The following is a 20,983-nucleotide window of genomic DNA, read 5'->3' on the forward strand; positions in this document are numbered from 1 at the left end:
TTGTATGTTACCACCATTATAGGTATGGTAACCTAGAGTTGTATGTTACCACCATTATAGGTATGGTAACCTAGAGTTGTATGTTACCACCATTATAGGTATGGTAACCTAGAGTTGTATGTTACCACCATTATAGGTACGGTAACCTAGAGTTGTATGTTACCACCATTATAGGTACAGTAACCTAGAGTTGTATGTTACCACCATTATAGGTATAGTAACCTAGAGTTGTATGTTACCACCATTATAGGTACGGTAACCTAGAGTTGTATGTTACCACCATTATAGGTATGGTAACCTAGAGTTGTATGTTACCACCATTATAGGTACAGTAACCTAGAGTTGTATGTTACCACCATTATAGGTATAGTAACATAGAGTTGTATGTTACCACCATTATAGGTATAGTAACCTAGAGTTGTATGTTACCACCATTATAGGTACAGTAACCTAGAGTTGTATGTTACCACCATTATAGGTATAGTAACCTAGAGTTGTATACCACCATTATAGGTACAGTGACCTAGAGTTGTATGTTACCACCATTATAGGTACAGTAACCTAGAGTTGTATGTTACCACCATTATAGGTATAGTAACCTAGAGTTGTATGTTACCACCATTATAGGTATGGTAACCTAGAGTTGTATGTTACCACCATTATAGGTATAGTAACCTAGAGTTGTATGTTACCACCATTATAGGTACAGTAACCTAGAGTTGTATGTTACCACCATTATAGGTACAGTAACCTAGAGTTGTATGTTACCACCATTATAGGTATAGTAACCTAGAGTTGTATGTTACCACCATTATAGGTATAGTAACCAAGAGTTGTATGTTACCACCATTATAGGTATAGTAACCTAGAGTTGTATGTTACCACCATTATAGGTACAGTAACCTAGAGTTATATGTTACCACCATTATAGGTACAGTAACCTAGAGTTGTATGTTACCACCATTATAGGTATAGTAACCTAGAGTTTTATGTTACCACCATTATAGGTATGGTAACCTAGAGTTGTATGTTACCACCATTATAGGTACAGTAACCTAGAGTTGTATGTTACCACCATTATAGTTATGGTAACCTAGAGTTGTATGTTACCACCATTATAGGTACAGTAACCTAGAGTTGTATGTTACCACCATTATAGTTATAGTAACCTAGAGTTGTATGTTACCATTGTTATAGGTATAGTAACCTAGAGTTGTATGTTACCACCATTATAGGTATAGTAACCTAGAGTTGTATGTTACCACCATTATAGGTATAGTAACATAGAGTTGTATGTTACCACCATTATAGGTATAGTAACCTAGAGTTGTATGTTACCACCATTATAGGTACAGTAACCTAGAGTTGTCTGTTACCACCATTATAGGTACAGTAACCTAGAGTTGTATGTTACCACCATTATAGGTACAGTAACCTAGAGTTGTATGTTACCACCATTATAGGTACAGTAACCTAGAGTTGTATGTTACCACCATTATAGGTACAGTAACCTAGAGTTGTATGTTACCACCATTATAGGTACAGTAACCTAGAGTTGTATGTTACCACCATTATAGGTACAGTAACCTAGAGTTGTATGTTACCACCATTATAGGTACAGTAACCTAGAGTTGTATGTTACCACCATTATAGGTACAGTAACCTAGAGTTGTATGTTACCACCATTATAGGTACAGTGACCTAGAGTTGTATGTTACCACCATTATAGGTATGGTAACCTAGAGTTGTATGTTACCACCATTATAGGTATGGTAACCTAGAGTTGTATGTTACCACCATTATAGGTATGGTAACCTAGAGTTGTATGTTACCACCATTATAGGTACAGTAACCTAGAGTTGTATGTTACCACCATTATAGGTATAGTGACCTAGAGTTGTATGTTACCACCATTATAGGTATGGTAACCTAGAGTTGTATGTTACCACCATTATAGGTATGGTAACCTAGAGTTGTATGTTACCACCATTATAGGTATGGTAACCTAGAGTTGTATGTTACCACTGTTATAGGTACAGTAACCTATAGTTGTATGTTACCACCATTATAGGTACAGTAACCTAGAGTTGTATGTTACCACCATTATAGGTATAGTAACCTAGAGTTGTATGTTACCACCATTATAGGTATGGTAACCTAGAGTTGTATGTTACCACCATTATAGGTATAGTAACCTAGAGTTGTATGTTACCACCATTATAGGTATAGTAACCTAGAGTTGTATGTTACCACCATTATAGGTATGGTAACCTAGAGTTGTATGTTACCACCATTATAGGTACAGTAACCTAGAGTTGTATGTTACCACCATTATAGGTACAGTAACCTAGAGTTGTATGTTACCACCATTATAGGAACAGTAACCTAGAGTTGTATGTTACCACCATTATAGGTATAGTAACATAGAGTTGTATGTTACCACCATTATAGGTATAGTAACCTAGAGTTGTATGTTACCACCATTATAGGTACAGTAACCTAGAGTTGTATGTTACCACCATTATAGGTATAGTAACCTAGAGTTGTATACCACCATTATAGGTACAGTGACCTAGAGTTGTATGTTACCACCATTATAGGTACAGTAACCTAGAGTTGTATGTTACCACCATTATAGGTATAGTAACCTAGAGTTGTATGTTACCACCATTATAGGTATGGTAACCTAGAGTTGTATGTTACCACCATTATAGGTATAGTAACCTAGAGTTGTATGTTACCACCATTATAGGTACAGTAACCTAGAGTTGTATGTTACCACCATTATAGGTACAGTAACCTAGAGTTGTATGTTACCACCATTATAGGTATAGTAACCTAGAGTTGTATGTTACCACCATTATAGGTATAGTAACCAAGAGTTGTATGTTACCACCATTATAGGTATAGTAACCTAGAGTTGTATGTTACCACCATTATAGGTACAGTAACCTAGAGTTGTATGTTACCACCATTATAGTTATAGTAACCTAGAGTTGTATGTTACCATTGTTATAGGTATAGTAACCTAGAGTTGTATGTTACCACCATTATAGGTATAGTAACCTAGAGTTGTATGTTACCACCATTATAGGTATAGTAACATAGAGTTGTATGTTACCACCATTATAGGTATAGTAACCTAGAGTTGTATGTTACCACCATTATAGGTACAGTAACCTAGAGTTGTCTGTTACCACCATTATAGGTACAGTAACCTAGAGTTGTATGTTACCACCATTATAGGTACAGTAACCTAGAGTTGTATGTTACCACCATTATAGGTACAGTAACCTAGAGTTGTATGTTACCACCATTATAGGTACAGTAACCTAGAGTTGTATGTTACCACCATTATAGGTACAGTAACCTAGAGTTGTATGTTACCACCATTATAGGTACAGTAACCTAGAGTTGTATGTTACCACCATTATAGGTACAGTAACCTAGAGTTGTATGTTACCACCATTATAGGTACAGTGACCTAGAGTTGTATGTTACCACCATTATAGGTATGGTAACCTAGAGTTGTATGTTACCACCATTATAGGTATGGTAACCTAGAGTTGTATGTTACCACCATTATAGGTATGGTAACCTAGAGTTGTATGTTACCACCATTATAGGTACAGTAACCTAGAGTTGTATGTTACCACCATTATAGGTATAGTGACCTAGAGTTGTATGTTACCACCATTATAGGTATGGTAACCTAGAGTTGTATGTTACCACCATTATAGGTATGGTAACCTAGAGTTGTATGTTACCACCATTATAGGTATGGTAACCTAGAGTTGTATGTTACCACTGTTATAGGTACAGTAACCTATAGTTGTATGTTACCACCATTATAGGTACAGTAACCTAGAGTTGTATGTTACCACCATTATAGGTATAGTAACCTAGAGTTGTATGTTACCACCATTATAGGTATGGTAACCTAGAGTTGTATGTTACCACCATTATAGGTATAGTAACCTAGAGTTGTATGTTACCACCATTATAGGTATAGTAACCTAGAGTTGTATGTTACCACCATTATAGGTATGGTAACCTAGAGTTGTATGTTACCACCATTATAGGTACAGTAACCTAGAGTTGTATGTTACCACCATTATAGGTACAGTAACCTAGAGTTGTATGTTACCACCATTATAGGTATAGTAACCTAGAGTTGTATGTTACCACCATTATAGGTACGGTAACCTAGAGTTGTATGTTACCACCATTATAGGTATAGTAACCTAGAGTTGTATGTTACCACCATTATAGGTACAGTAACCTAGAGTTGTATGTTACCACCATTATAGGTATGGTAACCTAGAGTTGTATGTTACCACCATTATAGGTATAGTAACCTAGAGTTGTATGTTACCACCATTATAGGTACAGTAACCTAGAGTTGTATGTTACCACCATTATAGGTATAGTAACCTAGAGTTGTATGTTACCACCATTATAGGTATAGTAACCTAGAGTTGTATGTTACCACCATTATACGTACAGTAACCTAGAGTTGTATGTTACCACCATTATAGGTATAGTAACCTAGAGTTGTATGTTACCACCATTATAGGTATAGTAACCTAGAGTTGTATGTTACCACCATTATAGGTACAGTGACCTAGAGTTGTATGTTACCACCATTATAGGTACAGTGACCTAGAGTTGTATGTTACCACCATTATAGGTACAGTAACCTAGAGTTGTATGTTACCACCATTATAGGTACAGTAACCTAGAGTTGTATGTTACCACCATTATAGGTATGGTAACCTATAGTTGTATGTTACCACCATTATAGGTATAGTAACATAGAGTTGTATGTTACCACCATTATAGGTATAGTAACCTAGAGTTGTATGTTACCACCATTATAGGTACAGTAACCTAGAGTTGTATGTTACCACCATTATAGGTACAGTAACCTAGAGTTGTATGTTACCACCATTATAGTTATAGTAACCTAGAGTTGTATGTTACCATTGTTATAGGTATAGTAACCTAGAGTTGTATGTTACCACCATTATAGGTACAGTAACCTAGAGTTGTATACCACCATTATAGGTACAGTAACCTAGAGTTGTATGTTACCACCATTATAGGTATAGTAACCTAGAGTTGTATGTTACCACCATCATAGGTATAGTAACCTAGAGTTGTATGTTACCACCATTATAGGTACAGTAACCTAGAGTTGTATGTTACCACCATTATAGGTACAGTAACCTAGAGTTGTATGTTACCACCATTATAGGTACAGTAACCTAGAGTTGTATGTTACCACCATTATAGGTACGGTAACCTAGAGTTGTATGTTACCACCATTATAGGTATAGTAACCTAGAGTTGTATGTTACCACCATTATAGGTACAGTAACCTAGAGTTGTATGTTACCACCATTATAGGTACAGTAACCTAGAGTTGTATGTTACCACCATTATAGGTACAGTAACCTAGAGTTGTATGTTACCACCATTATAGGTACAGTGACCTAGAGTTGTATGTTACCACCATTATAGGTACAGTAACCTAGAGTTGTATGTTACCACCATTATAGGTACAGTAACCTAGAGTTGTATGTTACCACCATTATAGGTATAGTAACCTAGAGTTGTATGTTACCACCATTATAGGTACAGTAACCTAGAGTTGTATGTTACCACCATTATAGGTATAGTAACCTAGAGTTGTATGTTACCACCATTATAGGTATAGTAACCTAGAGTTGTATGTTACCACCATTATAGGTACAGTAACCTAGAGTTGTATGTTACCACCATTATAGGTATAGTAACATAGAGTTGTATGTTACCACCATTATAGGTATAGTAACATAGAGTTGTATGTTACCACCATTATAGGTATAGTAACATAGAGTTGTATGTTACCACCATTATAGATATAGTAACCTAGAGTTGTATGTTACCACCATTATAGGTATAGTAACCTAGAGTTGTATGTTACCACCATTATAGGTATAGTGACCTAGAGTTGTATGTTACCACCATTATAGGTACAGTAACCTAGAGTTGTATGTTACCACCATTATAGGTATGGTAACCTAGAGTTGTATGTTACCACCATTATAGGTACAGTAACCTAGAGTTGTATGTTACCACCATTATAGGTACGGTAACCTAGAGTTGTATGTTACCACCATTATAGGTATAGTAACCTAGAGTTGTATGTTACCACCATTATAGGTATAGTAACCTAGAGTTGTATGTTACCACCATTATAGGTATAGTAACATAGAGTTGTATGTTACCACCATTATAGGTACAGTAACCTAGAGTTGTATGTTACCACCATTATAGTTATAGTAACCTAGAGTTGTATGTTACCATTGTTATAGGTATAGTAACCTAGAGTTGTATGTTACCACCATTATAGGTACAGTAACCTAGAGTTGTATACCACCATTATAGGTACAGTAACCTAGAGTTGTATGTTACCACCATTATAGGTATAGTAACCTAGAGTTGTATGTTACCACCATCATAGGTATAGTAACCTAGAGTTGTATGTTACCACCATTATAGGTACAGTAACCTAGAGTTGTATGTTACCACCATTATAGGTACAGTAACCTAGAGTTGTATGTTACCACCATTATAGGTACAGTAACCTAGAGTTGTATGTTACCACCATTATAGGTACGGTAACCTAGAGTTGTATGTTACCACCATTATAGGTATAGTAACCTAGAGTTGTATGTTACCACCATTATAGGTACAGTAACCTAGAGTTGTATGTTACCACCATTATAGGTACAGTAACCTAGAGTTGTATGTTACCACCATTATAGGTACAGTAACCTAGAGTTGTATGTTACCACCATTATAGGTACAGTGACCTAGAGTTGTATGTTACCACCATTATAGGTACAGTAACCTAGAGTTGTATGTTACCACCATTATAGGTACAGTAACCTAGAGTTGTATGTTACCACCATTATAGGTATAGTAACCTAGAGTTGTATGTTACCACCATTATAGGTACAGTAACCTAGAGTTGTATGTTACCACCATTATAGGTATAGTAACCTAGAGTTGTATGTTACCACCATTATAGGTATAGTAACCTAGAGTTGTATGTTACCACCATTATAGGTACAGTAACCTAGAGTTGTATGTTACCACCATTATAGGTATAGTAACATAGAGTTGTATGTTACCACCATTATAGGTATAGTAACATAGAGTTGTATGTTACCACCATTATAGGTATAGTAACATAGAGTTGTATGTTACCACCATTATAGATATAGTAACCTAGAGTTATATGTTACCACCATTATAGGTATAGTAACCTAGAGTTGTATGTTACCACCATTATAGGTATAGTGACCTAGAGTTGTATGTTACCACCATTATAGGTACAGTAACCTAGAGTTGTATGTTACCACCATTATAGGTATGGTAACCTAGAGTTGTATGTTACCACCATTATAGGTACAGTAACCTAGAGTTGTATGTTACCACCATTATAGGTACGGTAACCTAGAGTTGTATGTTACCACCATTATAGGTATAGTAACCTAGAGTTGTATGTTACCACCATTATAGGTATAGTAACCTAGAGTTGTATGTTACCACCATTATAGGTATAGTAACATAGAGTTGTATGTTACCACCATTATAGGTACAGTAACCTAGAGTTGTATGTTACCACCATTATAGGTACAGTAACCTAGAGCTGTATGTTACCACCATTATAGGTATAGTAACCTAGAGTTGTATGTTACCACCATTATAGGTACAGTAACCTAGAGTTGTATGTTACCACCATTATAGGTATAGTAACATAGAGTTGTATGTTACCACCATTATAGGTATAGTAACCTAGAGTTATATGTTACCACCATTATAGGTACAGTAACCTAGAGTTGTATGTTACCACCATTATAGGTACAGTAACCTAGAGTTGTATGTTACCACCGTTATAGGTACAGTAACCTAGAGTTGTATGTTACCACCATTATAGGTATAGTAACCTAGAGTTGTATGTTACCACCATTATAGGTACAGTAACCTAGAGTTGTATGTTACCACCATTATAGGTATGGTAACCTAGAGTTGTATGTTACCACCATTATAGGTACAGTAACCTAGAGTTGTATGTTACCACCATTATAGGTATGGTAACCTAGAGTTGTATGTTACCACCATTATAGGTACAGTAACCTAGAGTTGTATGTTACCACCATTATAGGTACAGTAACCTAGAGTTATATGTTACCACCATTATAGGTACAGTAACCTAGAGTTGTATGTTACCACCATTATAGGTATGGTAACCTAGAGTTGTATGTTACCACCATTATAGGTATGGTAACCTAGAGTTGTATGTTACCACCATTATAGGTACAGTAACCTAGAGTTGTATGTTACCACCATTATAGGTATAGTAGCCTAGAGTTGTATGTTACCACCATTATAGGTATAGTAACCTAGAGTTGTATGTTACCACCATTATAGGTACAGTAACCTAGAGTTGTATGTTACCACCATTATAGGTATAGTAACCTAGAGTTGTATGTTACCACCATTATAGGTACAGTAACCTAGAGTTGTATGTTACCACCATTATAGGTATAGTAACCTAGAGTTGTATGTTACCACCATTATAGGTACGGTAACCTAGAGTTGTATGTTACCACCATTATAGGTACAGTAACCTAGAGTTGTATGTTACCACCATTATAGGTACAGTAACCTAGAGTTGTATGTTACCACCATTATAGGTATAGTAACCTAGAGTTGTATGTTACCACCATTATAGGTATGGTAACCTAGAGTTGTATGTTACCACCATTATAGGTACAGTAACCTAGAGTTGTATGTTACCACCATTATAGGTATAGTAACCTAAAGTTGTATGTTACCACCATTATAGGTACAGTAACCTAGAGTTGTATGTTACCACCAATGTCCTGTTGGGTTCAGGTCACTCTAATCTGACCAAGTAATTCCTGTTGCTATTTTATCAAATCAAGTAAATCACAGAGCATTGATGAGTGTATGACATTGAGAAATTTCTTTTAATCTACAATGTAATCAATGTGTTTCAGCTAGCAGATGTACGGGTAATTAATATGTTGACACAGCTATTTTATGAGCTTTTATATAGATTTCCTGTTTTTTGAGGTCAGATGTTAAGTGATTAACCAGATCAGCTTTCAGGTTATCTATTCATTCTATATCTTTTCAGTCAATAGTTTTGTGTATTGGTATAATGGCTGGACAATCTATCTGTACAGTTAGATTCACTGTAACAGATGGTAAAACCCTGATCAGGCAGGTAGCGATCCCCTCCACAATATATATTGACCAAATACAAAAGAGTTCTAAACGTAAATTTGATCACCGTCTGACGTAGTTACCATGTCTGATACACCACTTGCCGGTGATAGACGCACCTCTGTAACAGTGAATATGTGTTCAGAATGATTTAGTGTCAATAGAGGTTTTTAAACATAAGAAAGGCTTATCTTTCTTTACCTGAAATAGGTATTGTAGACCATGTTTCTTGTGTGTACTGTTTAAATGAAATTCGTGTGGTGTTATATTTTACTTAATCATCTTAATTAGCAGATTTCCTTGATATGGCATACTAGCAAGCGCACCACATACCCCTGTTTGGGGCCAAAATATGGGCCAATTTCTATTGAAAGTCAGATATTTTTTTTCATATCTAAAGTTCACCTTGTGTTACACTGAAAGCATAGAGTATGCACATCTTAATGTGTATTTATGTACCTGAATTTAAACTTGTTTCACATCCTTAGGTTTTCTCTATTTCTCTTTCTGCAGACAACATTGTTAATTGTAGATTGTGGCTAACTAACTGTGATCTGAAAAAGTGAAGTTTGTTTTCAGCTTTTCATTAAACAGCAATCTAAAATGTTTCTCGACCACAATTTGCTTGTGTAAGTCTTGGCAGTTCACCAAGGTTCACATTGTGTTACACTCAAACGGATGCTATATAAAAGTCTTAAGCCTTGTAAATTGCAATAATTAATCATTGATTATAAATATCTTAACAAATTCCGACTTCCTTACCAACATTCAGAATTGAGTTATTTTTTACATCAATTAGACATCTTGATTATCATTAAAAAGTCTCAATGACATTCCTTATAGCGTAATAATAAATAAATAATGAAGAAAATGAAAAAAAGGGATGATTTAAATTGAGTCACTTTTATAATGAACACATTTTCTTCGATGTTCTTATGTAGCAGAATGGCAGGGTTGAAGAACAAATATTTATATAAACTGGAATTGTGCTCTGTATTTTGATCATTGATTTAAACTATGACGTTTGAATTCAATTGAGTTTGAATCAGAAACTGTTGGTACAATGTGAATGTGAACTTGGGTGTGTTTTAATACACATAAGATTTACACACGTGAGATCCACGTTTGATTTGTGATTGCTTTGTCCTTTACCCCACTGACACACGTTACTAGGGTAGACAATGGTGCTGTAATAGACAGGTGCAGTCAGAGGATTTAACCTGGTAAAATATTCACCGACTCATATCCTATACTACAATCTATATATCAACTTAAAAGTTGATGAACGATTAATCCTGATTAAAAGCCATACACCTTGTGAAAAGGAGTTCTGGTTTAATCCTTAGTTCTAATGAGTTGAAATCGGGCCAATGAAGAACATGTGTACAGGGCATGGACATTATAAGGAATTCTGTCTGGTCCAGGATTGGTAAGTGTTAGGTAGAACAGTAACTGACGTCTGTAATCTCCTTAACACAGTCTACTTTGGATAACTACTGGGATATTGAAGGTGACTGACACATCTGGGACAGACATGGATTTTACATTCCATTAAGTTATGTAAGTATATTAATATTTAGTAACAAGTGGATACAGTATTGTTCTGTGTATATTTAATCCTTTGTTATAATTGAATTACAACCCTTACAGGTCCATGTGATATATACTATAAGTAGCTTATTGATACTTATACTCGTGGTATGTGGAGGGTAAAATTTCCTACACAATTTTCATATTGTATGAAAATTTATAAGTCAGAAAATTAATTTTTGTTCTTACTCTTGTTACATATATTACTCAGATTGTAGGGATAAAAGCATACACCTTTACTCCAAATAATCCAGTAACATAAAAGATTGGCCACATATTTCATGGAAATATCTGCTCTGTTTAAACAGATGTCAAGCAGTTTGACACAATCTGAAATCTTACGGTAGTGAATCAATCAGTTATACGCAAGGATGTTCACATTAGTCACCTCCTACAATCATGTTGTGGGACAAAGGATGTCCACATTATTCACCTCCTAGAATCATGTTGTGGTATAGGATGTCCACATAAGTCACCTCTTACAATCATGTTGTGAGATATAGAATGTCCACATTAGTCACCTCCTACAATCATGTAGTGGGATATAGAATGTCCACATTATTCACCTCTTACAATCATGTTGTGAGATATAGAATGTCCACATTAGTCACCTCCTACAATCATGTTGTGGGACAAAGGATGTCCACATTATTCACCTCCTAGAATCATGTTGTGGTATAGGATGTCCACATAAGTCACCTCTTACAATCATGTTGTGGTATAGGATGTCCACATTAGTCACCTCTTACAGTCATGTTTTGGGCTATAGAATGTCCACATTAGTCACCTCTCACAATCATGTTGTGGTATAGAATGTCCACATTAGTCACCTCTTACAATCATGTTGTGGTATAGGATGTCCACATTAGTCACCTCTTACAGTCATGTTGTGTGATATAGTATGTCCACATTAGTCACCTCTTACAATCATGTTGTGGGCTATAGAATGTCCACATTAGTCACCTCTTACAATCATGTTGAGGTATAGGATGTCCACATTAGTCACCTCTTACAATCATGTTGTGGGCTATAGAATGTCCACATTAGTCACCTCTTACAATCATGTTGTGGTATAAGATGTCCACATAAGTCACCTCTTACAGTCATGTTGTGGTATAGAATGTCCACATTAGTCACCTCTTACAATCATGTTGTGGGATATAGGATGCCCACATAAGTCACCTCTTACAATCATGTTGTGGGATATAGAATGTCCACATAAGTCACCTCTTACAGTCATGTTGTGGTATAGAATGTCCACATTAGTCACCTCCTAGAATCATGTTGTGGTATAGGATGTCCACATAAGTCACCTCTTACAATCATGTTGTGGGATATAGGATGCCCACATAAGTCACCTCTTACAATCATGTTGTGGGACAAAGGATGTCCACATTAGTCACCTCTTACAGTCATGTTGTGGTATAGAATGTCCACATTAGTCACCTCTTACAATCATGTGGGACAAAGGATGTCCACATTAGTCACCTCCTACAATCATGTAGTGGGATATAGAATGTCCACATTAGTCACCTCTTACAGTCATGTTGTGGTATAGAATGTCCACATTAGTCACCTCTTACAGTTATGTTGTGGTACAGGATGTTCACATTAGTCACCTCTTACAATCATGTTGTGGTATAGGATGTCCACATTAGTCACCTCTTACAGTCATGTTGTGTGATATAGGATGTCCACATTAGTCACCTCTTACAGTTATGTTGTGGGGACAAAGGATGTCCACATTAGTCCCCTCTTACAATCAATTTGTGTGATATAGGATGTTCACATTAGTCACCTCTTACAGTCATGTTGTGGGGACAAAGGATGTCCACATTAGTCCCCTCTTACAATCAATTTGTGTGATATAGGATGTTCACATTAGTCACCTCTTACAATCATGTTGTGGTATAGGATGTCCACATTAGTAGTCACCTCTTATAACCATGTTGTTGGATATATGATACACAATTGTTTTAAAATAAATAGTTTGTATCAATTTAATCATGTAGTGGGATAAGAAATAGCCACCTAAAGTCAAATAGATGAATACAGGATATCCTCATTAGTTGCCTCCTACCATGATATAATGAGATACAGGATATCCACATTAGTTGCCTCCTACCATGATATAATGAGATACAGGATGTCTATATTTGTCACCTCCTACAGCCATGTAGAGGAATACAGGGGTGCTATGTTTGTATGTGATGGATTTGAGCTAGGTTAATTGACAGAATTTAGATACTTTTGTCAAATTTGTAATATATTTGTGTAAGCTATTATAGAACATTGTAATTATGAGAATTGGTGACGGATTATTGGACTTATACATCTCCTTTTCGTGGTGCTCTCCTAGTTATGTTAATCAGCTGATTCTCATGCCAGCTAGATCTTTTAATCATTTGTGTTCTCAAGGGACAATGGCTTCTATAATGTATTCTCATTTACCTGTAAAGTCCTGTACTGTAATATCCTGATAGTGCTCTAGAACTAGAAATGACTTTTAATTTGGAATTAAGATATTCAATTATTGTTATTTGATATTTAAGTTGTTATGTGCTAATGACACTATGCAGTTCAGTAAATTATTCAGTCACTCAGAGAAATAGGTGTGTTAGCATTAATTGAATTTTACAGGTGACGTCTATACACTTGTCACTTTACCAAATAGAATGGATTGGCATGACATGGCTGGTATAAGAAATACAATATAATTGTCCTTGTCTACGGCATTACAGTAAATATTCAATACACATATATAATAGTGTTGGGACCCCTTGGCATGAATTGCCAGTTCATATTCTGCTAATTAGATCACTGTTGATAAGACCATTGAAGGGGTCACCTCTGCCACAGAATATCCCACATGTAGGGGATCAGTCATTGATCAGAACAGCATTACTCTGGCCGTCAGTAGTGTGTCAGTAGTGTGTCAGTAGGTTAATCTACATACATTGTACGTGCAACAGTGCATTAAGGTGAAACATATTACTGCACAATTATTTTTCCTGGGAATCTCCATTGTATATAGATGAAACAAGAGATACCATCAACAAAAGATTTTTTGGGTTTCAGGGATTCAATCATTCTGGTATTGAACAACTCCTAGACAGCAATATTGTTTAGAAATAGGTAAAATGTCCTTGGCATTTTTTTCTCCACATATCTGTGACGATTCATATCATGGTATGACATTGTCATCCACCTGTCTTGTATTTACTCTGTAAACCTGATTTTTAGCTCACCTGCCTGAAGGGCAAGTGAGCTTATGCCATGGCGCCTGTAGCATGCTTGTATGAAGGGCTACCAAGTGTGTTCAAATGAATGACGTTGACCTACATATAAGGTCACAAGGGCCAATTAGGCTAAAATCTTTAAACAACTTCTCAATAACCAAGAGGCTCTGGGACCCTAAAACTATTTAAAACTCCTTCTCAATAACCAAGAGGCCCAGGGACTTGATATTGAGTCTGTAGCATCTTTGGGTAAAGGGCTACCAAGTTTGTTCAAATGGATGACCTTTACCTACATTCAAGGTCACAATGGTCAAATAGACTGAACTATTTAAAGGACTTCTTTTCAATAACCAAAAGGTCCAGAGACCTAATATTTGGCTTGTAGAATGCTTTGGTAAAAAGAAGACACCTTTTCAAATAACTGCGAGGCCCTGATATCTTATATCTGGTTTCTGATTAGTGATACACTTGTTTTTTATTATGTTTAAGTATAAAAAGGGTTACTAGATAGCAGGTGAGCGATTTGGGCCCATTTAAGCCAAGTTCTGATTAAACTTCACACAAGTGTTCACAACCAAAATCTAACAACTAAGTATCTCATAACATTGTCAATGATATATTGTTTTTCACTTACAGGTAATGTATAAATAACCTGGTGGTATACTCTTTAGAACTCATTTGTGGTTCCATCCTTCTCATGTGAGACCTGAATGTTATATATCATGTGTTGTGGTATAAATGACATGTTTGGTGCTGTTGTAAGTGAGATCAATACAGGATTACATAACAGATCCTGGTAACCAGTGGATTGTCTGCTGACTTTGTAAGGTCAGAATTCTATAGTGGATATACAGTAATGTACATGTCTTTTTGTGTTGTTGGTATTAGTAAGCTGATTTTTTGTGTATCAATCCTGTTCTGATATCAGTATGAATGTGCAGCATACTGAAATTGATTCCATTATACAGAGTTATGGCCCTTTGTTTAATTTCAATATGACCTAGAGGTGGGGAATTATATAATAATTAGTCATTGGCGCCATGTTGTATGTAACAAGTGTTGCTATTGATACAGAGACTACGAAAGAGTGTGGTATGTTAATTGTGTGGTAAGAAATGTAACACTCAGCTGAGAATGTCAATATCCTACAAAATGTTCTGAATATAAGTTAATGTGTCTTTTAAGAAGATTTTGTTTCTGGTACCCCTTGATGACCTTTGTTGTAACTAATATCTTTCCTAAGGTTGTCCTGTTAAAGCTCAGGGTGAACCTAATAGGAAATGTATTTACGAAGCTCTACAGATCACTAATTGAATATATATATCTATAGTGAACATAAAAAACCCTGGTTTATGTAATAGGATATAAGATTTTTAACAAAGCAACACATAGTACAATAGTCCAGCTTCAATACATAGTACAATAGTCCACCTTCAACACATAGTACAATAGTCCACCTTCAACACAGTACAATAGTCCACCTTCAACACATAGTACAATAGTCCACCTTCAACACACAGTACAATAGTCCACCTTCAACACATGGTACAATAGTCCACCTTCAACACACAGTACAATAGTCCACCTTCAACACATAGTACAATAGTCCACCTTCAACACATAGTACAATAGTCCACCTTCAACACATAGTACAATAGTCCACCTTCAATACACAGTACAATAGTCCACCTTCAACACATAGTACAATAGTCCACCTTCAACACATAGTACAATAGTCCACCTTCAACACATAGTACAATAGTCCACCTTCAACACATAGTACAATAGTCCACCTTCAACACATAGTACATTAATAGTCCACCTTCAATACATAGTACAATAGTCCACCTTCAACACATAGTACAATAGTCCACCTTCAACACATAGTACAATAGTCCACCTTCAACACATAGTACAATAGTCCACCTTCAACACATAGTACAATAGTCCACCTTCAATACACAGTACAATAGTCCACCTTCAACACACAGTACAATAGTCCACCTTCAACACATAGTACAATAGTCCACCTTCAATACACAGGTTCTTTATAGAGTGAAGTACTTTTAATATTATCATTAACATCAGTGACACAATTACTGACACTCAATATATTAGAAGAAAACCCCTGATTTTGGACCTTAAATTTGGGCATCTATTAGCATTAAATTTTCCTCATCATTCTTAATTTATAAAAGCCTGGTTAGTCCTGAAGTTATAAGTTTGTGTGTAGGAGATATATAATTAATGCAATTTTCTTAGACCTGAAAATTTGAGGAAGCAAAATATCCCCTATGGATGTTTCAAACAGTTGGCAAGCATGCAGACAAGGTTTCCATTCTAAATCTTACACTTATACAGCCTTAAGAAGGGAGATAATCATGGCTGTGAACCTCCTTAAAACAAAATCGGAGTTAAGTAATATGAAGAGCCTGATTAAATAGCATTTAAAGCTTCAAGTGAATACTTATGCCTATTTCATCTAATTAAAATAGGTGTGAAACCAAATCTGCTACTTAATCAAACATTATATACAAGTGCAGGATGATTAATTATACTGCCAGATTTCAATATAACACCAGTTGCTTAATTAAACTTGACATAATCTTGATTAAAAAGTTTGCGGTTAAGTTGGTATGAGTGCAGTTCTAAGAGTTATCATGAATATTAGATGTAAATACGGCACCATCTGACTATCGAGGGAGAGCTAGAGTTGGTGGCTATTTTCGGTAGTGTAAGACAGACAGTATTGATGTAGCTGCTGTGAAAGTGACGCACACAGACGTGGATACCTCTAGGTAGGGTGTCTACACATGCAGCTCTGAACCACAACAAACTAGCCAAAATCTGACAGCATATTTGTCAATAATACATTCAGTATTACCTATACAGAGAGTATATTAGACCGAGGTGGACTAAGGATACAGTGTGAAAGGGTACTACCCCTCAGGCTGCTCTGTTTAAAGGTTGGTAGAATAAACTTATGAATGGTGATTCAAAGGCTGAATCTTATGAATATTCATGTGTTCTAAAGTGGAATATTTTACATACACTTGTCCTGTTGTTAATCCAACAAATGTATATATCAGGATAATGGATTGATTTGTCGTAGGATTAGAATACTTTAATATGTTAACCTTGTCTGTTCACCCCCAAGTAGGACATGTATATACACACTGGGCCAATAGATATCCAGTCCTAAAACTAGCCAATCAAAACTGTTTTTGTAGGGATATACCTGCACCCTGCATTCATTACATCATTTTATTTCCAGTATAAGGACTTGAGGCACAACTTTCAGAACAGAACTAGGATCTTGGGGATAGTCAGCAATATGGTGAATTACAAAGGTGACAATGGACAATACTTACTGAACTACAAGCAGAGTGCAGGTAAGTAATTTGGTATGAGTAATGATATGTACAGGTGTAATGATATGTACAGGTATAATGATATGTACAGGTGTAATCATATGTACAGGTGTAATGATATGTACAGGTGTAATGATATGTACAGGTGTAATGATATGTACAGGTATAATGATATGTACAGGTGTAATGATATGTACAGGTGTAATTATATGTACAGGTATAATGATATGTACAGGTGTAATGATATGTACAGGTGTAATGATATGTACAGGTATATGTACAGTTGGATTACTTCACATCTGTTACTCCTCTGTCATCAAACCTGTAGTCAACAGTTTATGGAACTCTATCCATTGATTTTGAAATGAAGGCATATAATATTAAAAATGACTTGAAATTAGATTATGCAATCTTATTTAAAACAACTTGCCCTATAGCATTTTAAACAATGGGGTGAAACTAAAATTTGTTATGATATTTAAAACACATGTCATGTAGCATTAAAAAGTAATAAAATGAAATTTACAATGAAAATTAAAAATTCATTCAGTGGAGAGATTATAAAACTCCTTTCCATGAATGTAAGGTAATAATTACAATAGAAATCAAAATAGCTTGGAATTAAAATTTGTAATGGTATTTAAAGCATATGTCATTCTGCATTAAAAATCATTGAAATTATTTGTAATTGAAAAGTCATTTAGCCTTTGTTATAACTGTTTTAGATTTAAAAATTATCATTTTGATTAAAACATTCATCATTGAAAATCCGGTAATGAGTGATCATATTGGAAGTTAGAGATCTATAAAAAGAATATCTAACTCTAAACAGATAATAATAAATCTAGTTAAGTATGTACCTGGTAAATGTCCAAATACCATGTGTATATCTATAGCTAACAAGTACAGGTCATAAACGTTCAGGAGAGTTTTACTGTCAAAGTATTGCATACTTGCCAACTTTTTAAAATTCTCATGGGGGAGAATACTATTGTCAAAGCTTTAATTGAAGAATCTAACAGTATTTTGTGTGTGTGTGTTTATTTGAATATAAAGATCTTCTTGATACTGGTTATAAGGGGATATACTCAAACTAGATTAAATTGTGTGTATGATATAATGTAAACCTTCCATCAAATAGACAACTTGGCAAACTAGAACAGAAGGCTGTAAACATGTCTCACAGTGTAGATGAACAGCAGACCACCATCCAGCCCTGACAGAAGTTTACTATGTTCCTTAGGCAATAAGTATCAAATGTCTGGCACAATTATGTGTAAAAAAAGTGAATACCTGTTTTGTCGGGATACAGGGGTTTACATATTGTGAATTTGTCCTGTGTAGTCAGGTGTCCAAGGAATTAGGTACTGTGAGTTTGTCCTGTATAGTCAAGTGTCCAAGGAATTAGGTATTGTGAGTTTGTCCTGTATAGTCAGGTGTCCAAGGAATTAGGTACTGAGTTTGTTCTGTATAGTCAGGTATCCAAGGAATTAGGTACTGTGAGTTTGTCCTGTATAGTCAGGTGTCCAAGGAATTAGGTAGTGAGTTTGTCCTGTATAGTCAGGTGTCCAAGGAATTAGGTACTGTGAGTTTGTCCTGTATAGTCAGGTATCCAAGGAATTAGGTATTGTAAGTTTGTCCTGTATAGTCAGGTATCCAAGGAATTAGGTACTGTGAGTTTGTCCTGTATAGTCAGGTATCCAAGGAATTAGGTACTGTGAGTTTGTCCTGTATAGTCAGGTATCCAAGGAATTAGGTATTTAGAGTTTGTCCTGTATAGTCAGATGTCCAAGGAATTAGGTACTGAGTTTGTCCTGTATAGTCAGGTATCCAAGGAATTAGGTACTGAGTTTGTCCTGTATAGTCAGGTATCCAAGGAATTAGGTACTGTGAGTTTGTTCTGTATAGTCAGGTGTCCAAGGAATTAGGTACTGTGAGTTTGTCCTGTATAGTCAGGTATCCAAGGAATTAGGTACTGTAAGTTTGTCCTGTATAATCAGGTATCCAAGGAATTAGGTACTGAGTTTGTCCTGTATAGTCAGGTATCCAAGGAATTAGGTATTGTGAGTTTGTTCTGTATAGTCAGGTATCCAAGGAATTAGGTACTGTGAGTTTGTCCTGTATAGTCAGGTGTCCAAGGAATTAGGTACTGAGTTTGTCCTGTATAGTCAGGTATCCAAGGAATTAGGTACTGTGAGTTTGTCCTGTATAGTCAAGTGTCCAAGGAATTAGGTACTGAGTTTGTCCTGTATAGTCAGGTATCCAAGGAATTAGGTACTGTGAGTTTGTCCTGTATAGTCAGGTATCCAAGGAATTATGTACTGTGAGTTTGTCCTGAATAGTCAGGTGTCCAAGGAATTAGGTACTGTGAGTTTGTCCTGTATAGTCAGGTGTCCAAGGAATTAGGTAGTGAGTTTGTCCTGTATAGTCAGGTATCCAAGGATTTAGGTACTGTAAGTTTGTCCTGTATAGTCAGGTGTCCAAGGAATTAGGTACTGTGAGTTTGTCCTGTATAGTCAGGTATCCAAGGAATTAGGTACTGTGAGTTTGTCCTGTATAGTCAGGTATCCAAGGAATTAGGTATTGTGAGTTTGTCCTGTATAGTCAGGTGTCCAAGGAATTAGGTATTGTAAGTTTGTCCTGTATAGTCAGGTATCCAAGGAATTAGGTACTGTGAGTTTGTCCTGTATAGTCAGGTGTCCAAGGAATTAGGTACTGTGTGTTTGTCCTGTATAGTCAGGTGTCCAAGGAATTAGGTATTGTGTGTTTGTCCTGTATAGTCAGGTATCCAAGGAATTAGGTACTGTGAGTTTGTCCTGTATAGTCAGGTATCCAAGGAATTAGGTACTGTGAGTTTGTCCTGTATAGTCAGGTATCCAAGGAATTAGGTATTGTGAATTTGTCCTGTATAGTCAGGTGTCCAAGGAATTAGGTAGTGAGTTTGTCCTGTATAGTCAGGTGTCCAAGGAATTAGGTACTGTAAGTTTGTCCTGTATAGTCAGATATCCAAGGAATTAGGTACTGAGTTTGTCCTGTATAGTCAGGTGTCCAAGGAATTAGGTATTGTAAGTTTGTCCTGTATAGTCAGGTATCCAAGGAATTAGGTACTGTAAGTTTGTCCTGTATAGTCAGGTATCCAAGGAATTAGGTAGTGAGTTTGTCCTGTATAGTCAGGTGTCCAAGGAATAAGGTATTGTGAGTTTGTCCTGTATAGTCAGGTGTCCAAGGAATTAGGTACTGTGAGTTTGTTCTGTATAGTCAGGTATCCAAGGAATTAGGTACTGTGAGTTTGTCCTGTATAGTCAGGTATCCAAGGAATTAGGTACTGTAAGTTTGTCCTGTATAGTCAGGTATCCAAGGAATTAGGTAGTGAGTTTGTCCTGTATAGTCAGGTGTCCAAGGAATAAGGTATTGTGAGTTTGTCCTGTATAGTCAGGTGTCCAAGGAATTAGGAATTGTGAGTTTGTCCTGTATAGT

At 35.9% G+C, this 20,983-nt stretch overlaps 1 protein-coding gene across 2 annotated transcripts in view; it reads left to right on the forward strand.

The window, feature by feature from the left end:
• Nucleotides 1–10,559: 10,559 nt before the first annotated feature.
• LOC117337066 (b(0,+)-type amino acid transporter 1-like) overlaps nucleotides 10,560–20,983 on the forward strand; it is a 57,505-nt gene continuing 47,081 nt past the window's right edge. The window contains exons 1-2 of one of the 2 annotated variants that reach the window (XM_033897848.1): nucleotides 10,560–10,866; nucleotides 17,410–17,527. In XM_033897848.1, the coding sequence (XP_033753739.1) occupies nucleotides 17,470–17,527 (58 nt within the window). In that variant the 5' untranslated portion in view covers nucleotides 10,560–10,866; nucleotides 17,410–17,469. Of the gene's footprint in view, nucleotides 10,867–16,869; nucleotides 17,102–17,409; nucleotides 17,528–20,983 lie in introns of those variants that run through there. The other variant, XM_033897849.1, reaches the window with a different exon arrangement.

This window comes from Pecten maximus, chromosome 11 (assembly GCF_902652985.1).
Source record: "Pecten maximus chromosome 11, xPecMax1.1, whole genome shotgun sequence".
Lineage (NCBI taxonomy): Eukaryota > Metazoa > Mollusca > Bivalvia > Pectinida > Pectinidae > Pecten > Pecten maximus.